At 36.3% G+C, this 27,124-nt stretch overlaps 1 protein-coding gene across 2 annotated transcripts in view; it reads right to left on the bottom strand.

Moving 5' to 3' along the window:
* Positions 1–3,226: 3,226 nt before the first annotated feature.
* The window catches only part of LOC147394260 (DExH-box ATP-dependent RNA helicase DExH3-like), a 58,090-nt gene continuing 34,192 nt past the window's right edge, over positions 3,227–27,124 (bottom strand). The window contains exons 14-19 of one of the 2 annotated variants that reach the window (XM_086453355.1): positions 18,135–18,283; positions 6,403–6,714; positions 5,763–5,822; positions 5,488–5,637; positions 5,235–5,345; positions 3,227–4,287 (exon numbers count right to left, since the gene is read on the bottom strand). In XM_086453355.1, coding sequence (XP_086309481.1) covers positions 3,802–4,287; positions 5,235–5,345; positions 5,488–5,637; positions 5,763–5,822; positions 6,403–6,714; positions 18,135–18,283 — 1,268 coding nt within the window. In that variant the 3' untranslated portion in view covers positions 3,227–3,801. The remainder of the gene's footprint in view (positions 4,288–5,234; positions 5,346–5,487; positions 5,638–5,762; positions 5,823–6,402; positions 6,715–18,134; positions 18,284–27,124) is intronic. The other variant, XM_086453356.1, reaches the window with a different exon arrangement.

Genomic DNA, 27,124 nt, shown 5'->3' with positions numbered 1-27,124 from the left:
TCTCTCTAAAATCACATCAACCCATACCCTACCCTAACCTAACCTATCTCCATTCTCTAACATCATCAACCACCCACACTTCAACCCATACCCTAATCCATCACCATTCTCTAACATCATCAACCACCCACATCACTTACATATTAACCCATCACTTTCCTTTAAAACACTCCAACAAAATCACTTCAATCCATACTTCCCTCATCATCAACCAACTAACCTACACCCTTCTCTCTAATCAAACAACCCCCATCAACCAATCTCATCACCTCACCCTCTCATCATGATTGCCACATGGCATCATCTCCTTTCTCCTCTCAAAAACCAATATACCCACCTCTTACACAATCTATTCTCCTAAATCTAAACACCTCACCTCTTCAACCAACCTAACACTCATTCTCTAAACAACCCTCTTACACCTCCACTCCCCCCATCAACCATTACTGATCTCACTTATCAAACCCTCTATGCAAATGGATTTGGGTAGGATCCAAACCATTTGGGTTAAAACACTACCCATTTCCCTCATTTCACAAATACCCTCACTTACATTCAAAATTTCATACCCTCCACTTCAAATACCCATGCCATTCTCTATTCTCTCAACTCTTCACCCCATTATACCCTTCAAACCATCTTCTAAACACTATAAATACCCCTCCCCTCCTTCCAAAAATGGTTACCAAGTGTTACCAAGTCTTGCTAAAAAAAATAACAAGAAATCTATCTTCTCTCCTCATCTATTCTCTAATCTCATACTAATCCTCTACAAAAAAATATATATATTCTCTCATACTCCACTAGGACTCAAGAAGACTCAAAGAAGAAGAAGAAAAGAATATTGAAGATACAAAGTGGGTGTAACAAAAAATAACCCCCCCTCTCTATCGTCTCCGTCTCCTTCTTCTTCTCTTTGATTTTTTTTTTACTTTAAATAAGTAGCCACTAAGGCAAATAATTCATTAGGATCATCTCTTTCAATGAGATGATCCTATGATCGAGCCGAAAGTGAATCCCTATCTAGGGTACAAACGCACTCACGTGGCACTTTTTTTTATTACTATTTTAAAACAAAATGACCGAGTTGCGTAAGGTTACCGCCACTTGGCTAGGAGAAAAGGGTGCCTAACACCTTCCCTTTTCTCCAATCGAGCTGCTTACCCGAATTTCAAAGTTTGATCACCCCTTTATCCATCGTGAGTCACTAAAATGCTAAAAATGTCATTTTTGGAAAATGTACATCGGATGACCATTCATACCCACTTATAATATGAATGGTGACGACTCCAAATCATCGTAGATGTGATCGTTGTAATGACAAAATCGACGTATCTACACACACCAATGTATGAAATGATGTCAGTTTCAATGTTACTCGAGCACCACTCTTGTCAGTATCCTAGGTTTTGCATAATATGTAAAAAGACTTTGGAGGTCTTCTTTTTTGTTTTCTTTAGAATTTTCTTTTTAAATGAGACTTGGATCGTAAAAACCATGTTTAACCTTCTTTTTTTTTCTCTCTTCAAGTGGTCAACGTACTTATACCCATTTTTTTTTGCGGGGTAAGAAAGAAAGCTTTTGTTTAAATAATAAAATAAGTCTGGGAGGTGAATTTAATGCATCTCAATGTGAGGCCTTAGGGCACACATTAACAAGACCCATAAATTAACAAAGAGAGAGAGAGAGAGAGAGAAAGAGAAAGAGAAAGCTTTAAAGATGAGCTCATATCATAAGGGAATTCATGGTACTTAAGTTGATCACATTTCATAGATTGACTGTATAGAGAGCTGAAAATGCACTAGCAATCCAAATAGGTGAAAGTCAATTGAGATTGTTTGAAAACACAATAAAAAAGATTGGAAGGAACATACAAGAAGTTGAATGCGCTAAAAGAGGGAAAGGAAATCTCTAACATAAAAGAAATGAATAAATTTGAATTCACAAAGATACAACAACTTACCATAGAAGAAGGTAATAACACCAATTACAAGGAACATGTGCGTTGATTTGTTATGAAAGAGAGGAAGCCTTAAGTGTTGTTTGTTAAACTGAAAAAAATAAGTGCTGAATAACATTAAGCACTGAAACTTATAAGTGTTGAATTTAAGTGCTGAAAAAGTCGTTTGTTTAGATACTGAACCATGTTTGTTACACATTGTTGAAGCTGGTAAATTGTCTTTGTTACCCTTACAATTATACATTGTTTGCATGTTTCAAATGCCTATTTCTTATCAAACATAATAAAATATATTATTTTTTATAAAATTAAAATACAATTCATTTCTTAATAATAAATAATACTCAAATCTTCAATTTATAAATAATAATTTCTATTTATAAAAACTCACAAAATTTTAAATTAAAAATAATAATGTCATACAAGTCACCAAAATTTAAAATCAACATTAAAAGAACTTAATTTTGGATCAATAATTTTCGATGGAAATGAAGGATGTGTCATTATAAAAGCACCCTATAAATTAATAAGGGCAACCCACACTATAGCCAATTTTTTTGTTTTATATAGGTTAAAGTTTTTGGAATAAGTAAATTTTTAGTGAGAAGTGTCCATATGGTCTAGAAATCATCCTCACAAAAAATCAATCCATTTAAAACTTCTAACTCGTCAAAAATAGCTATAAAAAAAAAGGGGGACGATTTATAGTTCTTAAACTTGTTTTGGTAGGGTTAAAGTTTCATGATAGGTTGATTTTTGGTGAGGATGATCTCCTCATTGTATAGATCATCCTCATCAAAAATCAACTTATTCCAAAACCTTTAATCTATATAAGACAAAATAATTTAGCCATGATGTAGGTTTATTAATTTGTGGGGTGCTTATACATACTAATAAGGAGATCATCCTCACCAAAAATCAACTCATTCCAAAACTTTTAACCAATATAAGATAAAATAATTTAGCCATGGTGTGGGTTTATTAATTTGTAAGGGTACTTATATACTTATCCATGTGATATAAGAAGTAATATCCTTTTTAAGAATAAAGGCATACTTGTCCGTACTCAAAAAAATGAAAAGCATACTTATTCGTGTTGAAAAAAACAAAATGCTTACCGCTTCAGCACTTTTTTTCAGCATCAAAATAATGCTAAATTTTTTTTACTTATTTTCAGCAATAAGTGCTAAAAATATAGAGTAACAAACGCGTTATTTTAACAAAAAGTGCTGAATTTAATTTTTTTCAACAATAAGCACTGAAAAATAGTGCAAACAAACACTACCTTAGTGAGATCAAATATGATTGAACTAACAAACTTACAGCTCTACAACAGGACAAAAATTAGGAGTGTGTAAATTGATTGTTTTAGAAGAGCATGAGAAAGACCAAAATGGACAAGGATTAGTAGTGAATTAATGACTTCAAACATAATTGATGTTTCAATGAAGTCAGTCATTTGCCAACCAAACCATCCCAACATCCAAATCAGATTAATGCATTTATATCTAATCGATAATTGATAATATATACAAGCGATTGATGATTGTCATCTCATGCAGATAATTTCTGGATCAATGTGATCCCCTCTGCTCTCAAAATGGATATAAAATCTTTCAATTACTTCCCACTTTTGGTGTCTCTATTATCATTAATGTTTCGTCGTCACCCTGGGCCCCACCTGTGAAGAGTAATCTCTAATAGCCCATGCCGCTCATCCAGAAAATTTTACAGGTTGGTAAATGGAAGGATGGTATTGATCACATCATAACACCTCCAAAAACTGACATTGAGTTCGAGGTGAAAAATGAGGATAGAATAATAGTTCTACCAAAGATTCATTATGCCCTTCGGAGGTGTTGTTTCTTCCTGCTCTGCTTCAGCAACATCGACATATGGTCAATGTCTTGAGGGGCAGCTTGCATTGCACCCAACAGCCACTGCAGAGCCTCAGCTGCTGCATCTTTCTCAGCAAGTTTCTTGTTGGGGCAAGGCTGCCCAACGAATTGCATTCCATTGAACTCCACCGTGCCTTGGAATTGGTTGTTGTTCTTCAGTTGCTTTGTCTTGTAAATTGGGGCCTCATGTCCTGCCCTTGTTACCAAAGTTTGTAGTTGGCTCTTGGAATTATCGCCCCCGGGCCCAGTCCCATTCCTTGAAATCATACCTGGAGGTAGTGGTGGTGGAGGTGCTGCAACTGTTTTCGAGGATTTTAAGACCTGTCGGCCGAAAACAAACCTACCATCACATTTGTCCTCTGAGATCAGCAACAACACAGCTGATAGGAGCTCTTGGTGAGCGTGGATATCCATCTTTGGATTCAAAAGCTGCCCATCCAAAAGGTGAATGTAAAATTAAATCAGTTAAATGGTTAAACATCAATATCATCTTTGAGGTTTAGGGAGTGAGGAAAATCAATATAGGTTGTTTTTGGAAAAAGGGGTAGCAGAGAAAAGACAACAGAGTTAAGGTTACTCTTGGGAAGGGGAAGAAAAGAACAGACAATGGAGGAGAGACAACCGTCCTCGACATTGTTTATGGGGTATAACTCTTAAGACAAAGCAAGAGATCAACCAGGACCAAGTCATCTGCTATATGTTATATGCCATGTCAGCAAGACACACCACTTTTAGGAATTTCACCTTGTCAGAGACATTGACATAGTCATGCATCCTGACATGTAAACAAGTAGAACCAAAGTTCTGACGATTCTCTATAACATGGCTGGGGTAATCCATCCAGAATACACTGATTTAAAGGAAGATTGCTTGAAAACATAAATCTACTTTTATTAAGTTGAGCTATCTTTTATTTTTCACATATTCTCTCTATTTGATTAGAGTTAGTAAACCCGCCTAAAATAACATTATTGTAACACTCTATGGACAAGTCAGCATTTCAACCTTCTCAAAAGCAGTTAGAGCTTGCATGTGTCTTTACAAAGCTTATATGGAGGATAAACAAACAGAAAGAGGGGTTAATTGCGGAATGGCTTCACCATAGATAGAACTAATCTGGGTTTAGAGAGATTTTATGTTTGCTTGTAGGGGTTACATATGCATATCCATCAAACAGTGCAGGTTTATGCATTTTCCTGCCTTTTAAGTGATCAGATGTAAACACGTTAATCTTATTCTCACATGAAAAGGAAGTAAACCAAACACCTTGAAAAGATAAACAGTTTGCTTTCATAACTTGGCCGCAACATTTTAGGAACACAGATATGCTGAGAACTTCATTTAATTTTGTTTGGTATGGGAACTGAAACACTTACTTTGTTTTGAATTAGCTCCTCAAGCTCTCTCTTTAGGTTTAGATAAGTTTCTGCCAAGGCCGGATTCATGAAGAACTCCAAGTACCCTCCCATCATTTTCAGATGTCCATCCTGTCAAAAATGGGAAATAATCCTACTAAGAGTCCGATATAAGAAAACTGAAGAAAATAAAAGCATGCTTTGATATTTTTGGGGAGTGCAAGAAGAGATGATCCTTAATGAAGTTGGCATAAAAGGAGCATGAAAAACGCACATGTCCTTTGGAAATGTTTCCCCCAAATAGAATAAGCACAGAATCCGATATTGCTGTTGAATCCCGCAGAAATACCGAGTTTACTTTTACTTTCTCATTGAAAACTAGCCATGGATACAAAATATTTGATTCCCGACCATTGACTGAGTTCTATAGAGACAACAAAAAAAAAAACAAAGGAACACAAAATCAGAAACACAAGGAAAGAGAGGACCAGTTTTTTTGGTTTTTTAGTAACATGGCTAAACAGAACAACACCAGCAAGATAAACTTACCGAATAAAGAATGACGTGACCATCCTCCATTGTCTTCAATGTAAATGATTTTTCCTTGTTCTGTAAAAAATATTTAGATCAGTACTAAATAGTAAATAGATTGTGCTCACCTAAAAAGGACAAATGATCCAGAAAAGTCATCAATAGTAATAAAGGAAGAACATGTGTAGGGGAAAGTTGGGCCTTGCCAAGTCTTCCACTTGTCCACAAACTGACATGATGCTTTGATTGTTTCACAGAAGGGATTCAACTCCAATCAGGCCATTCCAAAGACACAAAGCTAATGCATTAACAGCCCTAACCAAAAACTGATTTAAACACAGCAATCTGCAAACATCGGCAAAGCATCCTTTTGGATGTTTGCCATTGTTCCAACCAAAAATCTTCAAGGAGGATGATTCATCTAATCAATTGATTAAAATTGGGATGGACAGATCAGGTCCTAACACTCATATGCAAAACACATGGGACCTGTCAGATGTGTCGATACTGGCAAGTCACCACAAGGACAATGACCAGGATGAAGTTCCAAGTAACATAATTATGGCCAAGCTCATGTAAATAACATGGACTCATTTTAGGAAGTAAGTATTGAAGAAAGTAGTAAAAAACATTTTCTAAGGAGGAAAAGGGTACTCACAACAACTGAGCATATTCCAGGGTACAGACCGGCACAGATGAGTGCTCGGATGAGGTGCTCATCATGGCTCCACCTATTACAAACGGATGGGTCATCATCAACTAGGCCAGTAGTATCCTTGAGTAGAGAAAAGAATTGCACCCGAAGGGAATCTATTGCCTTGAGTGTTTGTGCAGAAAGAAAATTCTTCCAACAGTAGTTATATCCAGATTGTTCTCTTTCAGCATCTTTCCATCCTTCATAAGCTCGGATCAGCGCAAGATGGTCACTGTAATCCTTCGCAGCAAACTGAGATTTTGCTGACTCTGCAAGCTGTGCATTAAAGGAACTGGAATTTAATTCTATTTCTCTTGCTCATGTATTAAAGGTGAGAGAATCTACAAGTTTACGTTTATGTTACTAAATAGCATAACATGGATTTGAAGGATTTAATCTCAATAAATTTATCTAAACAGAATCGTACCAAGTCCATTTTGTAAGCTGTTATATAATTAAACACGATTCTATTTACCTTGATCAACTAAAAGATGACTACATGAAAAGTAATTATTACATGATTCTTGATAATTTAGATGTTTATTACACTGCTCGATACCAAAAAACTCTGGTTACACCCCACAAATGGGGGCTTCTGCTAACTTAAGATCAATGAAAAACACTTTCCTTAGTAAGATTTTAACTCTGACTAAACGTCCTTGAGCTCAAATGGATTACCACATTGGCAATCCAACACCACAGCCCTCTAGATTTCAAGATCAAAAAAAAAACAGGGAAAACAAATGTTTTTGGGCTTGATCCAAGCTTTTGAAAATAGACAGCTACTGAACCTCCATACAACTCCCAAATTTAAAATTAAGAATTCAATGGTGAAGAATAACATTTTTAAATTTTTTTTTTTTTTTCAAAGTTCAAAGAATTCTATTCTCTGCAATCCTCTGGTTGGACTCAAGATCAATTAGGTCAGGCAAACTTCGAGGTACATTGCAATGCAAGGACATGGGATCTGCTATGGGGTTTGTAATATGGGTAATTTTCTTCCTTTTCCCTAAAATTCCTTCTTTAAAAAATAAAGAAATAGAAGAGAGAGGAACCCTTGATTCCTCTTCTCTCAATTTCTAATTTTTTATTTTTTATCGATAATCAATTTCTAATTTCCAATGTCCACATTTGCATTCCTTCATTGTGGGCACACCTATGCAAATTTTCATTCTATATTGAAAAAGACAAGACTGGTTTTGCCATTGTCAGTGCTATATTTCTAACCAACACTCTTCTCAATCAACCTTTTTTTTTGCTGATTTTTTATTTATCAACCTAGAAAAAATTATTTTATTTGAACTTGTTTAGTTCAATGGGCATTTTTGTAATCATTGGGTCAAGCCTAGGGGCCTCAGTCACAAGACCATCTAATGCCAAATCAGATACATGCTCAAATCAAGACCTGCTAATCTACGTTGAACCGGGCCCAAGAACTTCTGACAAAAATCAGAACCGAAAATCTGACTTGGAAACATAGCCCAATTCATATAATGTTACCTTTATTGGGCCATATCTCAAATTTGTCTGTCAAATCCAATAAAGAACCCCTTCTTTGTTGGGCCATGCCTTATGGGAGCCTGAACCTCGTTCCAACCAATGTCCTAGATCAATTGATGCCTCAGGCCTGGCCCACACTTGCAACTGCGCCATTACCTCCTTGCACTCACACCATTACCACACCATTTACCACACTTGACAGATGCTTCTGAATTAATGCATAACCAAATTTTGGACAATTACACTGTTCAAACATCAAAAACTACAGTGGTGACTTGATAGTGTTGATAGCTATATCATTCTCGAAAACTTTTTGTTATTTAGATTATTTTACTCAATTTATGAGGTTTAAAAGAATATGGTCTTTGAGGAGGAAATTTTTTAGACAAACCATGCAATGCAACACATCTTTAGTCTTTCCTATCAACTTTTTGAACCCAAAAGATTCCATTGGTTACATACTTGTCCATCAACTCAAATTGGAGCATTGGCCTGAAAGCAGGCCCAATACCCCGAGGACCAAATCATGTGGGCAGCCCCATATCCTAAGGTTCAAACTCACATCCAAAATATTGACCACCCTGACCTAGATCAATTGTGCACATCGACATTCAGATTGTGGACCACGATTCTCTAATCAAACCCCAAGCCTGAACAAGCCCTACAATCCTACTTTTTCTTTTTCTTTTTGAACTAGCACCTTGAACCCAACACCTGAAATCAATGTTGAAAAGAACGCTTGAAGTTGAAACCAAACCAAGCAGAAAAGAACCCCAAACATTTATGAACTCACAGTCTAATCCTTCCTAATAAGTAGTAGAATTTGAGGCTGGCATGTTTAAACCAATCTCATCCGCGCCAAAGCCTACAACGGACTTGAGAAATTTCTCTAACACGCCCCAATGAAGTTAATAGTCATAATCAGTGGCAAAGACACCATGTACACTGAAAAAAAATGGTTTATCATGACTCTTGACCCAACTGATGCATCTCATGTGGCTAGGTCAGATTTGTCCAGCTAAGTAGGATAGCAAATACACCCAAAACCACTTTTCCTAGGGTCATTGACCCCTATTACATACATAGGACTATTGCTCTGTCAAAAACAAGTCTCCTTGAAGTTCAATCATTCACTTTCAAGGTGTTAGACTATCCTTTTCTTGGGGTAACCTGTGGTTATGCCTATGACTAGTCCACAGCCCCTGTTTCTCTCACTTTTTTTTTATATATAAAAAAAAATATTAATTCAAGCTTCAACTCACATGGGGGCATAAGCAACAGATGTGAAAAAACCATGCATTTGAAGATTAGACCACCACGTGACAATTGAAGCCAAAATCCGATCCAACTTATGACGGAAACATCCAGTGCACTTTGACAAAAAAAATGGTTCATCACCTTCATGACATTTGACCCAACTCATGCATCCCATATGTGCGGCTAGGTCACATTTTTCCAGTTGAGTAGGACAACAAATACACCCAAAATCACTTTTACTAGGGTTTGGGAATAATTCGACAAGAGAAAGCTTCAGAAAAAGTGGATAAAGTCAAAAAATCATTGGATAAATTAATATAATTATTTCAAATTTTAAAAAATAAAAATTACCTATTTCATCAATTAAATGATAAAATACACTTTAAAAAAATCACCATGTATTTCGAACACCCATTGAAACAGTGACAAGGATGACTGCATCTCACAATTGCGAGATTCAAGTGGAATTGAAAGGTTTATCCCTCAGATCAAGCTGGCTGAAAAACCTTAAGGGTAAAAGAATCTAGTAGGAAAGGAATTTCTCTTTTGGTTCAGCCGAAAATGAAAGGTTTATGGCTGAGTAAGGTCTTAGCGATTGTTGGTTCTTCCGACAAAGCTCTGTAGGATAAATTTTCTACAGAGGGAAGGACCTTGGTAGCTTCAGAGAATAAAAACTTGAAAGGAAAGTTTCTTAAGGTCCAACTATTCAGGGATAGGTTCAAAACCTAGGCCTTCGTTTGAAGGTGTTCTTCGTATCAGATGAGAAAATGAAAGAATTTTTGTTGTGTGGAGCTCCTTTAGTCAGATTTGACTTGTGGGTGGATGTGATCCGTAAAAAGAAGGTTGTACAAGATACGGTTTCGTCGATTTCGAAAGCTGATTTTTTACAGGTTCCTTCGACTTCAAAGGTTTCAGACTCCTTGAAGATGGAGGATATTTTTGGTGTTTGGAAGAGTGCGGTTGCATGTAAATCTTTCAGCGACTCGATTGACTGGTCTCTTCTGAAAGAGAAACTTACTCAAGTTCTAAACATCGAAGTTAAAGGGGTGGATTTCCAATCTTTAATATTTTTCTTGGGGCAATTTTGATAGAGTGATTTTGGCCGAGAATAAGTATATCATAGATACCATTATCCGCCTAGAGTTAGTAACAGTAAGTGGGGTGGAAGTGAAATTGTTCCAGTGGTTTGCTGTCAAAATGAGTTGGAAACTCCGTGGAAGGCAAATGGTTCTTGAGTGAAGATTCAGGGTTTACCTTTTAATCTGTGTGGTCTTCAAGCCTTTAATTATTTAAGAGAAAATTTTGGAGGCTTACTTGAGGTGGATCCAAATACGCTGAAGACTTGTCCTTTGCAAGACTTAATCATTTCAACCCTTAGAGGCTTCCAGGTGGCCTGAAGGTTCTCGACAAATGGTTCAATTTCAATGTGTTTGGACGAGAACCAATCAGTGAAGAGCGTAGAAGTTGTAGAAATGGCAGATCTAAAAGGTAAAACAAAGTTGGGGGATGGGTTTTATTCGGATCAAGCCTCTTCATCTAGTCTTTTGGCCTCTTCGTCTATTCTTTTGGCCTTTTCGTCTTCAAAGTTTGTAGAATTTGGTCCTCCAGTGGAAGAGACCAGAGTTTGTCAGCAAGTAGAAGGTCGATCGGAGAAGATCTTAGAGTTGTAATAAGCAAGTGGTAGAGCATAATCAATGCTGAATCTTTTTTTCAAATTAAAGGCAATTAATAAAAGGGGGAATATTACGTTGCAAATGAGTGTGGCCTGATCAAAGAATCATGTAGGCTCACAAAGTTGTTTAATGGAAAAAAAAATTTTAATTTGATGAGAATTTCGAGGCTCAAGTGGTAAACCTTCATAAGGTAAGAATAAAGCCACGCGTTAGAAGCTTTTGAAAAGTTAAATCGGGGCAGGACACGCGGGCGGTTGCTTCCTGTGAGGTGTCAAATCCAACAAGGTACTCTGGGGCCTTATGTTCTTTGGAAAGAGATGATCTTGTCGGGCCAACGACTGGGGGAGATGTAAGGGTTCCTAGGCCTATAGAAGCCCTCAGGCCTGTTTTAATTATGGGTTTTTCTGAAGCACAACCCAAGTCCCAAATTTCAGTTTCAGGTTTGAAAGTAGTCTTGGACCAGCTTGTTGGGTCCATGGAGGCTATTGGGCCTTTAGTTGATGTTACTTCGTCTTTAGTTCCTCAGTTTCAAGAAGGGGTTCAAGATCTGGTTATCTTGATAGACTCTTCCCGAGGGATGACAGTGTCGTTATCTCTTCGAGGTGTTTAAAAGGACCATCAACTTCCTTTAATTGGACGACTGAGGACTGCCTCAAACGAGTTTTTTTTATGGTTCCCCTGGTTTAGAAGTTCCTTCGTCACTAGGCCCTCAAAGCTTTCTCCTCTCACCTACGCTTGGTGTAGGGATTTTCTCAGTAGGTTCTTCCTTCAATTGTCCCTTGCTAGAAAAGGTTGGAATTTCAATTTTAATTCGCCTTCAACATGGGTAGCTTTGCAATCTCTTCGCTTGGACATTTGTGAACCCTTGGTTGATTTTGGTCCAATGAGGGGGGAACAGCTGTCAATCATAAAAAATTATGATGTCTAGAATTCAGAAAATGTTTTCATTATGAAGAACTCCATAGGAATTATCAAGTTTGGTCTGTCTCTGGAAGTGGAAGTTTTGAGGTTGGTGGCAGAATCAACGGATAATTTGGTAGAAGATTTATTGGAGGTCTATAGTCAAAGATCCCCAAAAGTTTTGGCTTTCCTGGAAGAAGATTAAGAATGCTCTCCTCCTTTCAGTTTGGCTGTAGAGGACCCTGAAAGTTTGGGGGAGTTGGGGGTTGATATAGATGCTGTAAGGAATTTAAAGTTAAGTATTTCTAGAAATATTCTTGAATTGGAAAGGCATAATTCAAAGTATTAGCTGAAGTCATCCCTTGGCAAGGGAAGAAGGAGAAGAAAATTAGTTTTTAATGACACTTAATATCTTATTTTGGAATGTTCGTGATTTGAATGAGAGAAAGAGATTGGTCATTAAATCAATGATTCAAAGTATGAAGCCTCAGTTAGGCAAAATCTAAACTTGAATTGGTTGATAAAAAGTTAGTGCATGAACTTTGGGGGTGTAAGGAGTTGGACTGATGTTTTGTTCCATCCATTGATACTTTAGGGGGAATCATAGTAATGTGGGACAAAGTTAGAATTGTAGTAGAAGATTCTTTAATTGGAGGTTTCTCAACCTCCATCCTTTGTGGTTTAGTAGATAGTGATTTTAAGTGGGTGTTTTTGAGGATCTATGATCCTAATAAAGACTAGGAAAGATCTCAATTCAGAGAGTAGCTAAGGGATGTTAATGTTTATTGGCACAAACCATGGTGTTTGAGAGGGGATTTTAGTGTTAATAGATTTTCTTTCGAAAAGTTTCAAGCTTCAAGAGTTTCTAATGAGATGAGGAGATTCGGGGAGTTTGTACAAGCTAATGATTTATTGGATTTACTGTTGTGTGGGAGGAAATTTACTTGGTCTAATAATCAGAATTCCCCAGTTCTGAATAAGCTAGACATATTCTTGGTTTCCGACCTGGGAGGAACATTTTTTAGATATTAGACAAGAATCGGTGCTAAATCCAACCACAGATCATTGTCCTTTCTTTTTGCAAGTCGGTCCTGTCGTCCATCGCCTTTCTCCTTTCAGATTCAAGAATATGTGGTTTTGCATGGCAACTTCAAAAAGTTAATTAAAAGTTGGTGGCCGAGACAATCTTTGGAAGGTAGACCGAGTGTCGTTTTCAAATTGAAGTTAAAATTTATCAAGGACAAATTGAAGGAGTAAAACAAGGAAGTTTTTGGAAGAGTGGAATTAAGAATGAAAGAGCTTTTGTTGGAGTTAGGAGAGTAGGATAGGAGGGAGGAAAAGGGATTGTTATCCCTAGGGAGTAGGACGAGAAGGCATTCTATTCATGAAGAGTTTAAACAAAGGGTTAATATGAAGGAGATTTGTTGGAGACTATAGAAGGCCAGATTAGGGTTTAGAAAAGAAAATAACAGAGAAAGTGGGAGGAGTCGAACTTGACTCGCTCACTATGAACGGTGGTATATATAAAACTAGAAAACAAATGAAATTACAAAGATGCCTTATGGCACATATATAAAATACTGATATATCTAACACTCCCCCTCAAGTTGAAGAGTATATATCATATAATCAGCAAAGTGATCTTCAAACTTGACACACATTGTGGCAATTTCACCACTCAAAAGCATCACTCGAACAAATTGCCAGTCCACCACAATATGCTTCATTTGCTCGTGAAACACTGGATTGAAAGTTATGTGCATGGCTGCTTGGTTATCACATAAAAGACTCATAGGTGGCTCTACTGTGAAACCAATCTCCTAGAGAAAATGTCTCAAACAAAGAAGTTCACAAGAAGTATGAGACATGCCTTTATATTCAACTTCTGCACTTGACCTGGCCACCATTGTTTGTTGCTTACTTTTAAATGATACAAGATTACCTCCTATGAAGGTACAATAACCTGTGATAGACCTCATGTCTGAGGGAGAACAGCCTAATTTGCATCTGTAAATCCCTCAATACGAGTATGATCATTAGGCCTGTACAACAAACCATGCCCTAGAGATCCTTTCAGGTATCTAGTATGGTGAGGTAATTCAACTTTCTAACTAACCTCTTGTATCTGCTAGGATTATCAAACATATCTCCATATTCAATTGTAAGTTTCAACTTCTGATCCGCGGGGGTACTCACTGGTTTGGACCCAAGTAACTCTATCTCTTCTAACAAATCTAGCACATATTTCTTCAAAGAGAGACTAATACCACGACCTGAACTAGCTACCTCAATACCAAGGAAATAATTCAATTTTCCCAAGTCCTTGGTATGAAATTGTTGTTGAAGATAAGATTTCAACTTTTGTATCTCATCAACATCACTACCAGTCAATACAATGCCATCAGCATAGACTATCAATAACACATACCCTATTTCCAATTTTTTGATGGAAAACTGAATGATCTATCTAACACCGCATCATCCCAAATGCAAGAACAACATCATTAAACTTATCAAAGCATGCCTGTGGAGATTGCTTCAAACTATAAAATACTTTCCGATGCTTACACACTTTCCCAGTCTCCCCCCTAAACAACGAACCCAAGTGATTGCTCCATATACACTTCCTAAGATTAAGGTTTAGAGAAAAAGAAAAGAATAGTGAAAGTGGGAGGAATCGAAAACAAATGAAATTACAAAAATGCCCTTACGACACATAAATACTGATATATCTAACAGAGAAAAAATCAAGTGGTTAAAAGAAGGGGATTGTAACACAAAAACTTCCATCGTACAACTAATGCCCACAAAGGATTCAATTTCATTTCCAAGATAAGATTGGTGGAAGATGGGTAGAAGGGTTGGAGGAGGTGAGAGATTTTTACACAGATGCGTACATAGAGAGACCAAGTTAGGCCAAAGCTCGACAAGTTCCATTTCAATTGCATTTCCGACTAGTAAAAGATTTGGTTTGAAAGACCGTTTGAAGAGGAGGAAGTTTTGGCATCCTTATCTAGTTTATGCTTGGATAAGGCGCCCGGCTCGGAAGAATTCATTATGGATTTTTTTAAGTTCTGTTGGGATACAATCAAATTGGATTTGATGACGGTGATGAAAGATTTCTATAATCATGGCATCATGGATCAAGGTTCGAATTGTACTTTTGTTGCTTTGGTTCCAAAGAAATCAGGGGTGGAAGACAAACCGATCTAATTCTATAAATACCAAAGAGGGTACCTAGATCACTTTCTCTCAAAAGATAGAAGCTCTCCTTCTAAAGAAGAAGAAGAAGCTCCCAAGTCCTCCTCCAAAGATAAAGCAAAATTCTTCAAGAGATTCAGACTCCGATTAAATAAAAGATCAAGCCTAAAACCCTTCTCCAGGAGCCAAGAAATCATTCTTAGCCGATCAAGTGCGAAGCATGGAATGAGGAAATCCACACAAACTCTACAGAAGATCAAAGACAACAAAGTCACCGTCAAAGCAACCTTCTTAGTCGATCACGCGTGAAACCCGAAGAGAAGAAAGCTACACACCATCTTTAGTTTTGTTCTTGATTGTTAATCAAAGAAAAACACTGAGATTTGTACTCTCATTTGTATTAAAATCAATATAAATCATTTGCGGTTTTGTTTCATGAATCTCGATGTAGATTTGTGAAATATGTTGTCGACATGGGTCATAACAATTTATTAGCCTCCGAACCCCGTCCTCTTTGTACCCTGCCTCCTACATTGAATGTGATTTTCCCAACTCACTTGTGACCAGTCCACGTGGACTTGACTCGATCGGCACCATCAACAAGATGCACCTAATTATCGTGAATATATTAGATACAATACTCTGACTATGAAATGGCTTTGGAACAATATAGATCCCTCTATTAGTTCAAATATGATATTTATTGATTCCTCCCAAGCCATATGGGAGACATTTCATGATATAAATTCTTTTGAAAGGAATAGCTCCCATTTCTTCAGTTGTTTTGAGAATATATCCTCTCTTAGGAAGAGGAGAAGACTTTAGGAGTGTATTATTCTAAGACAGTTGTTATGTGGGGGAGCTGAATATTCATATATCGCTTACTAAAACATTGAGAAGAAATGACAATGACGTGAAGAGTGGAAGGTGGACAAGTTGTTATTTGGTCTTTTCTCTAAATATGAGCAAGTTCGAGCACAAATTCGAAGTAACCACACTATTCCCGTAGCTATTGAAATTTATGCCTACCTCCAATGAGTTTTACTGCTGGCAATACCAACATCAACAAAATTGGTTGATATGCAATTTCTACTTCAATTGGCGATGGTGGTGGTAGTCATGATTTAAGGGGAGGTATGCTCTTTTAGAACTTAATTTCTCACTTCAAAGTTAGAACAAACTTGTATTTATATTGTTTATCTCTCCTTTAGCAGAGTGATTTCTACCTGACCCAGCTTATTAGCTGTGCAATCTAATTTCCTTGTTGGAGAACCAACCTAGTTGTTAGTAACCAACCTATCACCTACTTGGTATATATATATAAACTACTCAAACAAATGCATCATCTATTGACTACATCATACCACTTTCTTCCTTTTTTATATCTCCTTGTAATATAGAGTTTTATATCTCTTTTAGCCAAGTGATTTCTACATAACCCAGTTTACTAGGCATGTAATCTAATTTCCATGCTGGAGGAGCAACTTACTTTTTAGTACATACCTATCACCAACTTGTTACATAAATTAGTCAAAATAATTGCATCACCTATTGACTAAATCATACCAACTTTTTCTTTTTTACTGTTTTTTTTTTTTTTCAATAAACTCATTCAACTTATATCTACATAACTCAACTCCATAGCTATGTAGTCTATTTTCGTGCTTGAGAAGAAACCCACTTGTTAGTTACCAACCTGTCACCTGCTTGTTATATAAACCACTGAAAACATCCTTCTCTGTTTTGGGTCACAGGAGTTCCATTCTAAGAAGTTTTGATCTTTGTAATACATTTAAATGTTAGACTACTGCTAAGATGCATGAACGTGTGGAAAATTTGGTATGTGCTACAAATCTGTACATCCTAGCTTGTCTGTGTACATGGGAAACTCCTAGCTTCCATCTTTCTCTTTATAAATGATTTTTCTCAACAACTTGTTCTATAAATTACTCAAACAATTGCATCACCTATAGGCTAAATCATACCACCTTTTTCTTTTTCTTTTTCTTTTTCTTTTTTTTTTCCAATAAACTTATACAATTTATATCTAGCTAAGTAAACTCGCTAGCTATGTAGTCTATTTTCGTGCTTGACTAACTCACTTGTTAGTTACCAACCTGTCACCTGCTTGTTATATAGACCACTCAAAACAATTGCATCACCTACTAACTACAAGCCACCTTCTCTCTGTTTTGGGTCACGGGAGTTCTATTCTAAGAAGTTTTGGTCTTTGTACTATATATAAATGTTAGACTACTACTAAGATGCATGAATGTCTGGACATTTGGTATGTGCCACACATCTGTACATCCTACCTTGCCAGTGTACATGAGAAACTCCTAGCTTTCATCTTTCTCTTTATAAATGATTTATCTCACCTGTTATTTATTTAAAGCAATGAAACAAGGCCCAACCACAAGTGGTTTCATTATTATAAACATCCTAACATTAACTCCTGTTTAGTGTTCATCTACACTAAATTGCCAGTCCCAATTCTGGATAAAGCAGTGGGGTCACATCGGGTTGGCAACCAGTGTCGCCATCTTCTAATATAAATCTTGCTTTTACATTTTATTTTTTTTTTAAATTTCACGCTAGGGACAATAAACATCGCCCAACAACTCATGAATGCTACCTATACAAAATATTATGTAAATTGACTGATATTACCTGCATGAGCAGCACCATGAGAAAAATGTGACTTAAGCTTGGAACAACTCTAATGCAATATCATCCCCCCTAGAAAGTCTTCCGCCACATGCAAATGAATGCGTAAAAGTACTACAGTGTCATGAATGTATCATAGGTTTAGGGAACCCACCTGGGGACAGCCAAAGTACCAACAGTCCATGTACATATTAGTGTTCTTGTATGTGCCCCAAATCATTGTACCTTTCAGGTGTTGATTTTGTGTTCGTAATTATTATTATTATTTCATTTTTTATTTTGTTCTATGATTACTAGCAGGTTGCTGCACGGTTTTTCATCACAAAGAGCATGACCGTGACAACATGCCACCTACTGGCTAATTGTATACAATAAAGCATAATATGATTATTTATTGAGAGTTTATGGGCGTAGAAGCATCGAAATAAAAAGATAGATGATTTAGGACAGAAATACAAGTAACTACTACTAAGAAGTTTAACATGGAATTTCACTTACATCCTTCTTGTCATATGGCATTAAGAATGGATCCCTAACACTTAAACCAGCAACAACAGTTAATATAGGGTCCAAGCAGTTGAATATAGCCCCTAATACAAGCATCTTCCCAAGTTTTGGTTCCACTGGAAGCATTGACAAGTGACGTCCTGCCAAGTGAGTAACATAACATGAGGTACATTCTTTTCTGAATAAAATAAATGATACTGCCTTAAAGGATGTGATATTAAAACACCAACTATACCCCAAACTTCTAAGATGACTATACACCATTATAAAATCACACCATACGAGAAATTGTTATTGTTAAAGGTTGTAACCACACCACTTCAGTAATTTTGAAGAACCCCTCCAGATTTTGATGGAACTTAGAGATACACTCTTGTTTTCAAACTGGCATACCCTTTGACTTCAGTGTTCCATTAGAGATTGATGTAAAATGACTGAAATTCCCTTCGCCTTCAACCTTTGGTAAAAGCCCTTGATTTTCGTCCAAAAATCCATCATCCTCAACTTCTAAGGTAAATTGTTTTTACCCGTCTTGAACCTAAAGATTTTGTTTTCTTCAACCATCAAACCAAAAGAACAAAATATGGTTTTAGGGGAGGTTGGAAACGATATTTTTTTGGGAAGAAAAATCAAGGGTTTCTCCCAATAGATTGAACATATAGCTCAAAGACTAGCTTGAAGAGGTTCGATAGGTCTTCAAGAAAGAAAAAATTCATAGAGGTTGAAAATTGTGGATTTTTTTAAGTAAAAAAATTGTATTGACAAAGGGAGGTCAAGGTGACCATCCCGAAACAAAACAAAGATTAACAAGACGTCCTACAACACAGCAAATGTTGTCAAATGCAATCACATATGCGATTGTGCGATCGCATGTGCGAAATCCAAATAAAAAATTGCATATACCACCCTCGCATATAATGAATATGCTGCCCAGGAAAGTTTGCGATGGCATAATTTCCAACTGTTAGAAATATGACCGTTGAACCCAGAATTTTTTCTTGTTTTTTGCTTTAAACCACCCCTTTTCCTATCAATGCCCCCTCTTACCCCACATACTTCATCTACAACATACTCTCTACTCTCTACCACCTTCTTTCTGCCCAAATCTCTTTCTTTCTGCATTGCTTCATAAATCTCTCACTCACTAATCACTATCATTCACTCTCAAGTCTCAAGTCTCAAGTTCAACTCACTTACTCATTACTATCATCACTCACTCCCTCAAGACTTGAAGACAAGAATCAAGAATCAAGTTCAAGTGAAGTTATCTCATCATTCATTCAAGTTCAAGAATCAAGTGTGCAACTTTAAGCTTCAACCTTCAACTTCAAAAATCAAGAAAATTCAAGTCAAGAACTCAACTCAAGAATCAAGATTGATCAAGGGTCAAGGCATCAAGCATTCAAGAATCACTCAAATTTATCTATCATTTTAAATTCTAATTTCTATCAACCTTCAAGGCTTCAACTCACTCAAGACAAGACTTAAGAATCAAATCAACCTTCAACTATCAATCTATCATCATTCATCGTCTTCCTTCTCTTATACTAATACTACTCAAGTTGAGGTTGAGGTATTTATAATTTATATACGTTTTTACTTTAATAGTTATTAATTGTAGTTGTTTTTTATTTTACATTTTTACTTGTTAAAACTTAGAAACTTAGAAATTAGTATGTTGTCCTCGGCGGCCAACTCTTCCCTAATGCCTAAATCTAATGATCCAGGTTGGAAATACGGTCATTACCGTAGTCCAAATGAAAAAAATTTAGTAGTATGTAAGTTGTGTGAGTACAATAGTAAAGGTGGCATTGCATGCCACAAACAACATTTAGTACACATGCCGGGATCAAATGTTAGGGCATGTGAAAAAGTTACTCCAAAAATCCGAAAGGAACTAATGGAGTATATGAACAAGATTTCAAAAAAGAAACAAGATCAGGCCATAAATCTAGAAACTTATATGGAAGGTGGTGGCCGAGAGGATGCGATGATGATATCATTGCTTACGATACCCCTCCTACGTTGACGGGGCATAGTAGACCATCGGTTCCACCACCACTATCTTGAAGAGCTTCTAAAAGAACTTGAGCCCATAGTCCAAGTTGTAACAAACAATAAAGCTGCATATGTGACTGCAAATCGCCTTTCAATGGATAAACTTCCTCGTTTGTATTGGTCACCATGTGCAGCACATTGCATAGACCTAATTTTGGAGGACATGGGTAAATTGCATATCAACACCATTGCTATAGTCAGGAAGATTATTGTTTTTATGTACAAGCATGCATTGTTACTACAACAAATGAGAGCACATATAGGTGGAAACCTAATTAGGCATGCAATCATTCGATTTGCAACACCCTTCTTGACACTCCAAAGCTTACATGGGAAAAAAGACTAAACTTAGAACCTTTGCAGTGTCGGCCAAATGGAACAATGAACCTTGATCAAAAAAGAGCAGAGGAAAATTAGTTGCCCAAACTATCCTATCCCAAACTTCTTGGATAGGTGTCTTAAAGGCCCTAAATAATGTCATGCCATTAGTTTCTGTTATTCGATTAGTAGATGGTGATGAGAAGCCCCTTATGGGCTACATTTATGATGCAATGGAAAAAGCTATTGAAAAGCTTAAGTACACCAATATCGTGAAAGAAATTATAAAAGTGTTATTGATATTATTTATAAGAGATGGGGCAGCCAAATGAAATCTCCATTATATTCGGTTGCTTACATCCTTAATCCAGTCATATATTTCCAATCCGCCAATCAAGATGAGACGGATTGGATGCATATGGTTGGATATCGTGACATGTTGAAAATAATGGTCCCTAATCAGGTATAACAAGATGCAATATCGACACAATTGGATCATTACAAGAATACCGAAGGGATCTTTGAAAAAGATATGGTCACAAGGCATAGAACAAAGAAAATTCCAAGTAACAAATTTAATATTTAGATTTAGACTTTAGTAAATTTAACTTATTTAATTATTTTTCATCGTACTATCACTATTCTAATTATATTGTATACTATAGTTGATTGGTAGTCGACACATGGAGTTGATCATGTTACAAAGGATCAATGTTTGAAGAGGTTGACCATATGGATTCTTGGCCTAAAATGTTTTGTATCGTGCTACAAACACAATTGGAGCACCTTTGAACACAATTAGAGCACCTTTGCGATGGTAAAAACTAACTAACTAAGAACTAAACTAAGTAAAACATTAATATTTTGTTTCATACTTTCAATGATATAAATAAGTATCTAATATTTATAAATTGTTTTGCATTGAACATATCCACACTAACAAGAGAAACAAAATAGAACAAAAGAAGTTGAATAACTTGTTGTTCGTGCAATACAACCAAAAATTGCACGAGCGATTCAAGTTGAGGAAAGAGAATACCAGTTTCTATGATCTCATCTCTATTGATGATCTTAGCATAGATCATCCGTGGAGCACAGATGCATAGGACGAGCCTATGTTCGAAGTAGAGGATCAAACTTGGGCCCAAGTTGAGCAAGAGAAAGCTCAAGATAAAAAAGAAGAGGCACTGGTCAACGCTCGAGTCAACTAGAAGACAAAGTCGGAGATGAGGTACAAAAAGAAAATGACAATGAAGATGAAGTAGTACAAGGTCAAGGAGATGAAGAATTGATGAGATCTAAAAATGAGGAGACTGAGGACAATGTAACTCTAATGACGACGGGAATGGAAGCGATGACAATCCTACTAGAGATGTCCCACATTGGATTGTGATGCTTGTGTGTAGACTAGAGTATCAAACTAACTATTAGAGTTAGTTACTTAGACATATCTATGACTATTTCATGTATTTTATGACTATTTGGCTATTTGACTTATTGTTTTTTTGATAATTGACTATTTCTAGTCTTTTACTTGCATGTTTTGGTATATGAATTATAATATATGAATGAAAATATGGAATTTGTGCATTGCTTAATTACTAGGTATTTTTCTAAATTTTATTTTATTTTTTCCGGATCTTTTAGCATTTTTTTATTTTCTTTCTATACTTTTTCTCTTTTTTTTTTTTTTTTTTCTGAATATGTAATGGCATATGCGATATCCGAAGAGCACACATTGTTCGTTGGTCGCATATGCCATTTGGCAACATTCAACACAACCCACCCGTAGACATTTTAACATGTTACAAGAAAAATCTTTGAAAGAAAAAAACTCCCTTAAAAACATTAAACAACTTGCACCAAAAAAAATAATGCCAAATGGGAATGATTATCTCCAAAAAGTTCTCCTTTTCTTTAAAAAAAATGCAGCCATTTCTTTCCTTCCAAAGTCCCCAACAAATGGCGAAAGGCGTGTCACCATGGGAATAGACTCACCCAAAGGGTGGGATACCAATGATACGAAAAAAAAAAAAAAAAAAATGGCAAAAGGCGTAATTGATGAGAACATCAGAGATCATAGACCTTTTCCATTGAGTCATTAGTTAGATTTTATGTTTTATTTAGTTTTATGATTAGGAGGGTCTTCTTTAATGATAAGGGTTAGTATTTAGGTTTAATTTATTTTTTCTTATTCCATGGTCATAATATAGATGTTTGGAGGCAATTTGATAATATTATCATGTCTTTCTACTGAGTTTTCATAACCTGAAAAATTCAAGGGAAATAAAGTTATGGGACTAGGACATAGATGGTATTTTCTTTTTTGTTTTCTTACATTTAAATTTTATTCATGGCCATTAGATTATTTTATATTAATTGGATAGATTAGGGTTTTGAGTCTTATATAAATGGTTGTAAAAACATTATGCTAGAATATTATTATTATTATTATTATTATTATTATTATTAATGAGATATTGACTAGAACTTATGGGTTTTCCAGAGATTCGATGTGTGGTGCGAAGCCATGGCACTTCTTGGTGTGATTCCAATGTAGGATTACTTTTCTTGGTGATGTGATTCCAAGGTAACAATATTTTATCTTCGTCTTCTCCCTTTACTTGATCTTCTTTTCTATTCTTTCTTCTTCTTCTTTTTCTTTTTACTTTTTTTCAATTTAACTTGCTGCCCAAAAATTTACAGCGACCACTCTCTTGGTCAAACCCCTTTTTAAACCCTAATTTCATCATCAAGGGACCCCTACCCACCGTCTTACCTTCCAACCCCACCAAATATAATCACATATCGACTCTTTAACCATAGAAAACATATACGTAATTGCAAAACTTTGCACTTAAACTTTTTTAACATATAGCCATTGAGATTGTGGAAACCTCCATAATAACCAATAAAACCCTTTGTGCCTAAAAGATTTTCTTGAATTTATGAATTGTATTGGTCTTGGTAATTATTATTGATCTCAAAAACATCTTAGGTTAAGTTTGCATCGTCCTACATTAGCAAAAGTCCAAAGGGTATGCTTGGCCATATAGAAGGAGAAACCCCAACCAACCAAGACTCGAATATAAACCGCACAGAGCGTGAAAAACAGCCCGCCTAGCCGAACAAAAAAAGAAAGTGAATCCAAATCTATTGGGAAATGAACAAGTCTACCAATTCTTCGTCTCCCATCCACATGCAACAAAAGTTGGGCGCTTGGAGACCTCTCATAATGATCTGATCCAAAGTACCTAACCTTCCCAAAGTTGCAGCGCAAATGAACGCCAACACCTTGGAAGGCACCTTCATCCACAAATAATTGAAGCTTAGGAAAAAGAAAATCAAAGATTTTTTTCAAAATGTTGAAAATGAGGGAATTATGGTAATTTTATGTTGGTCTCTCATGAAACACTGAAATCAAGGGTAGGTAATTTGAAAACACAAGGAGGTATTCCTAATTTTCACCAACTTTAAATGGTACCACAAAATTATCCATTAAATTTTGGATCGTTATACCAACTGTGTATTTTAGTTTTGGTTTCCCATCTTAAAAACTTTAAAAGATAAAAAATAAAAAGGAGCTTTAATAGGTGTTCAAATCATTCATTTGAAGAAATTGAAACCCTTCTTATTGGATGATCATGATGCTTCCAAAAAATCGAAATTCTTGACAATGGAAGAGCATTATCTCCATTTTTGGTAAAAGTTATGTCTTGGTCCGAGTGGGGATATCATTTTTTCTTCTACATATCCATGGAGTTTCAAAAAATCCATACATCTCGGAGATAGATATAGGGGTAGGAATTTATCGAACAAACCGCATTCCTTCACATACATCAGTATTCTATTGATAAAAAAGGGTCAGAGAAAGTTTGAACACAATTTCTACCGTGATGAATAGAAGCACAATTAAAATTCCTAGGGAGTTACAAATACAACATTTTTGTTACCAAAAAGACTAACCCAATTCATAATTATGTACCAGATGATAAAACATTTTTGCTAGTTAACCAACCATCAATAGAAGCAAATACAACAGGTACAATCAATAAGATTAATGAGAAGAATTATCTAGTCTCTTTCAGAGAGCTTGGCAAGTATTCATATTAATAAAAGAGTGAATAGACAAAAATGTACTTGCACATAAGAAAAATACAAAACTATTACTAAAAACAACTAGGCCTGAAATAACTAGATTATTTCCAATACTCCCTCTCAAGCTGGGGCAAATATATCAACTAAACCTAGCTTAACAAAATGAGAAATAATGATAGAAGGACCAACAGACTAGTAAGCATATCGACAAGCTGTTCTGAAGAAGGTACAAAGACTGTCTGAAGATCACCAGATTGAACTTTCTCCTTGAGAAAGTGAACATCAACCTCTATATGCATAGTTCTTTTGTGAAGAACTGAATCAAAAGCAAGCATGGTAGCAAACTTCTTATCACAAAACAGAGTTGACGGTCCAGAGACTAGAAGACCTAGCTCCACCAACAAAGATCTAAGCCAAATAAACTCACAAGTAAAGAAACTAGAGGTAGATCTCCTATTTATAAGAGAAATAACGTAATCAGCACCAGTAAAGCAAGACAAATGTGATTGGGCAATAGAAGAGTAGAAAAGTCCAAGCCCAGGACAAAACTTCAACTAACGAAAGATATAATAAACATCATCAAGATGAGAGGTGCACGGGACATACATAACTGACTGATCACACTAACCGCAAAGGTCAAATCCGATCTCGTATTAATCAGACAAATCAGATGGCCTACGAGTCTCCGATAAAAAGGGTCAGTTAATAGATCACTAGCTTCTACATGAAGACGATGATTATGATCCATAGGAGAAGTAGGGCGAAAACCAAGCATAACAATGCCCTGAAGAAGATCCAATGTGTATTGGCACTACGATAGCGAAATACCACGGCAAGAGCGGGCCAATTCTATCCCCAAGAAGTATTTGAGTGGACCCAAGTCCTTAACCTCAAAAGCACGACTCAAAAGCATCTTAGCATTGTCAATCCATTGTACATCATCTCTAATCATTATAATATCATCCACATAAATCAAAACAATGGTGCAACGACCATCCACTCCTCGACGAACAAAGCAAGTATGATCTGAGTGGCATTTAGAAAACTCTATAAATAAAATGGCCTTAGAAAATCGTTGAAACCAGGCTCAAGGATACTGCTTCAGACTATACAAAGATTTGAGAAAACGACACACTTTCCCAAAATACTAGCCCTGAAGACAACCCGAGAGGGGGGGCCCTTATATATAACCTCAGTCAGATCACCATTCAAAAAGGCATTATTCACATCAAATTAGTGAAGAGACCATGAATGATATGCAACTAAAGAGATAAAGAGGTGGACAGTAGAAATTTTAGCTACCGGAGCAAATGTAACACCAAAATCCTTGCCTGGAGTCTACGGAGCCATCCGCAAGATATTTGACAGTAAACACCCATTTACAACCAGCAATCCGCTTTCCAGTAGGAAGAGGAACAATCTCACAAGTGTGATTCTTCTGCAAAGCATCCATCTCAACAGTCATGGTTCCAATCCACTTAGATCTCACAAAGCCTCTAATACAAACCGACGAACTCAAATAAAATCAATAGCAGCAAGGTAAGCTTGATAAGAAGAGTATTCCTAATAAGAAACAAACTGGGCAATAAAATGATCAGTCACACACCCCCGCTTTACCCTTGCGAAGTGCAATTGGTAAGTGAGAGTCAAAATTAGATGGAATAGGAAGTGTAGAAGGGGGTTATACCCGAATCCAATGAGGAAGTTGGCAAGGTTGGAGAGAGGCATGGGTGACGAGAGTAAACCTTCAGAGGCGGCAAAGATGAAGATGGATCCGGCAAAGTTGAACATGGATCCTGCAAAGGAAAAGAATTGTGCAAAACAGATGAAGATGGAGAAAAAACAGAAAGGTTAACATTGTAGAAGAGGACTCCTCAAAAGATGAAGAAGGATCCAATGAAGGAGAAGAGTCCTATAAAGAAAATGTAACGCGAAAAAAAGGTACATTTTCAAAAAAAAGTGACATCCAAAAAATGAATTACACAATGGGAAAAGGAATTTGCCTTTGACATAGAAGAATAACCCAAAAAAGTAATAGCGATATGCCTTTGACATAGAAGAATAACCCAAAAAAAAACACAATGAATGACTTTGTCATCTAATTTCGTGCGATGAGGAATTCTATCCTAAACAAAAGAAGTACACCGAAAGACTAGGTGTAATGGAGAAGAGAGTACTATCAGGTCGAAGAACTTAAAAAGGTATTTGTCCCCCTAAAGTGCAACTCGGAATGCAATTAAGAAGAAAAGCCTTAGTGAGGACAAGTTATATTCTAATATAACTTGGGAACATGCATCCCTCGAAAAAGACAACGTACAATATTCATAAGGTGGTGATTAGTACGTTCTACCACCCCGTTCTGCTCAGGGGTGTATGGACAAGTCAACTGGTGAAGCATACCTTGCTCATAAAGGTGAGATCGAATCCTATCAGAAATACACTCCCCTCCATTATCAGACCTAAGAGATTTAACAATGACGTTGTATTAGGTCTGAATCATTTTCAAA

Source organism: Akebia trifoliata, chromosome 9 (assembly GCF_017979445.1).
Source record: "Akebia trifoliata isolate Shusen 1 chromosome 9, ASM1797944v1, whole genome shotgun sequence".
NCBI lineage: Eukaryota > Viridiplantae > Streptophyta > Magnoliopsida > Ranunculales > Lardizabalaceae > Akebia > Akebia trifoliata.
Note: the sequence above shows the minus strand (reverse complement) of the source record. Positions and strands in the feature narration are given on the sequence as shown.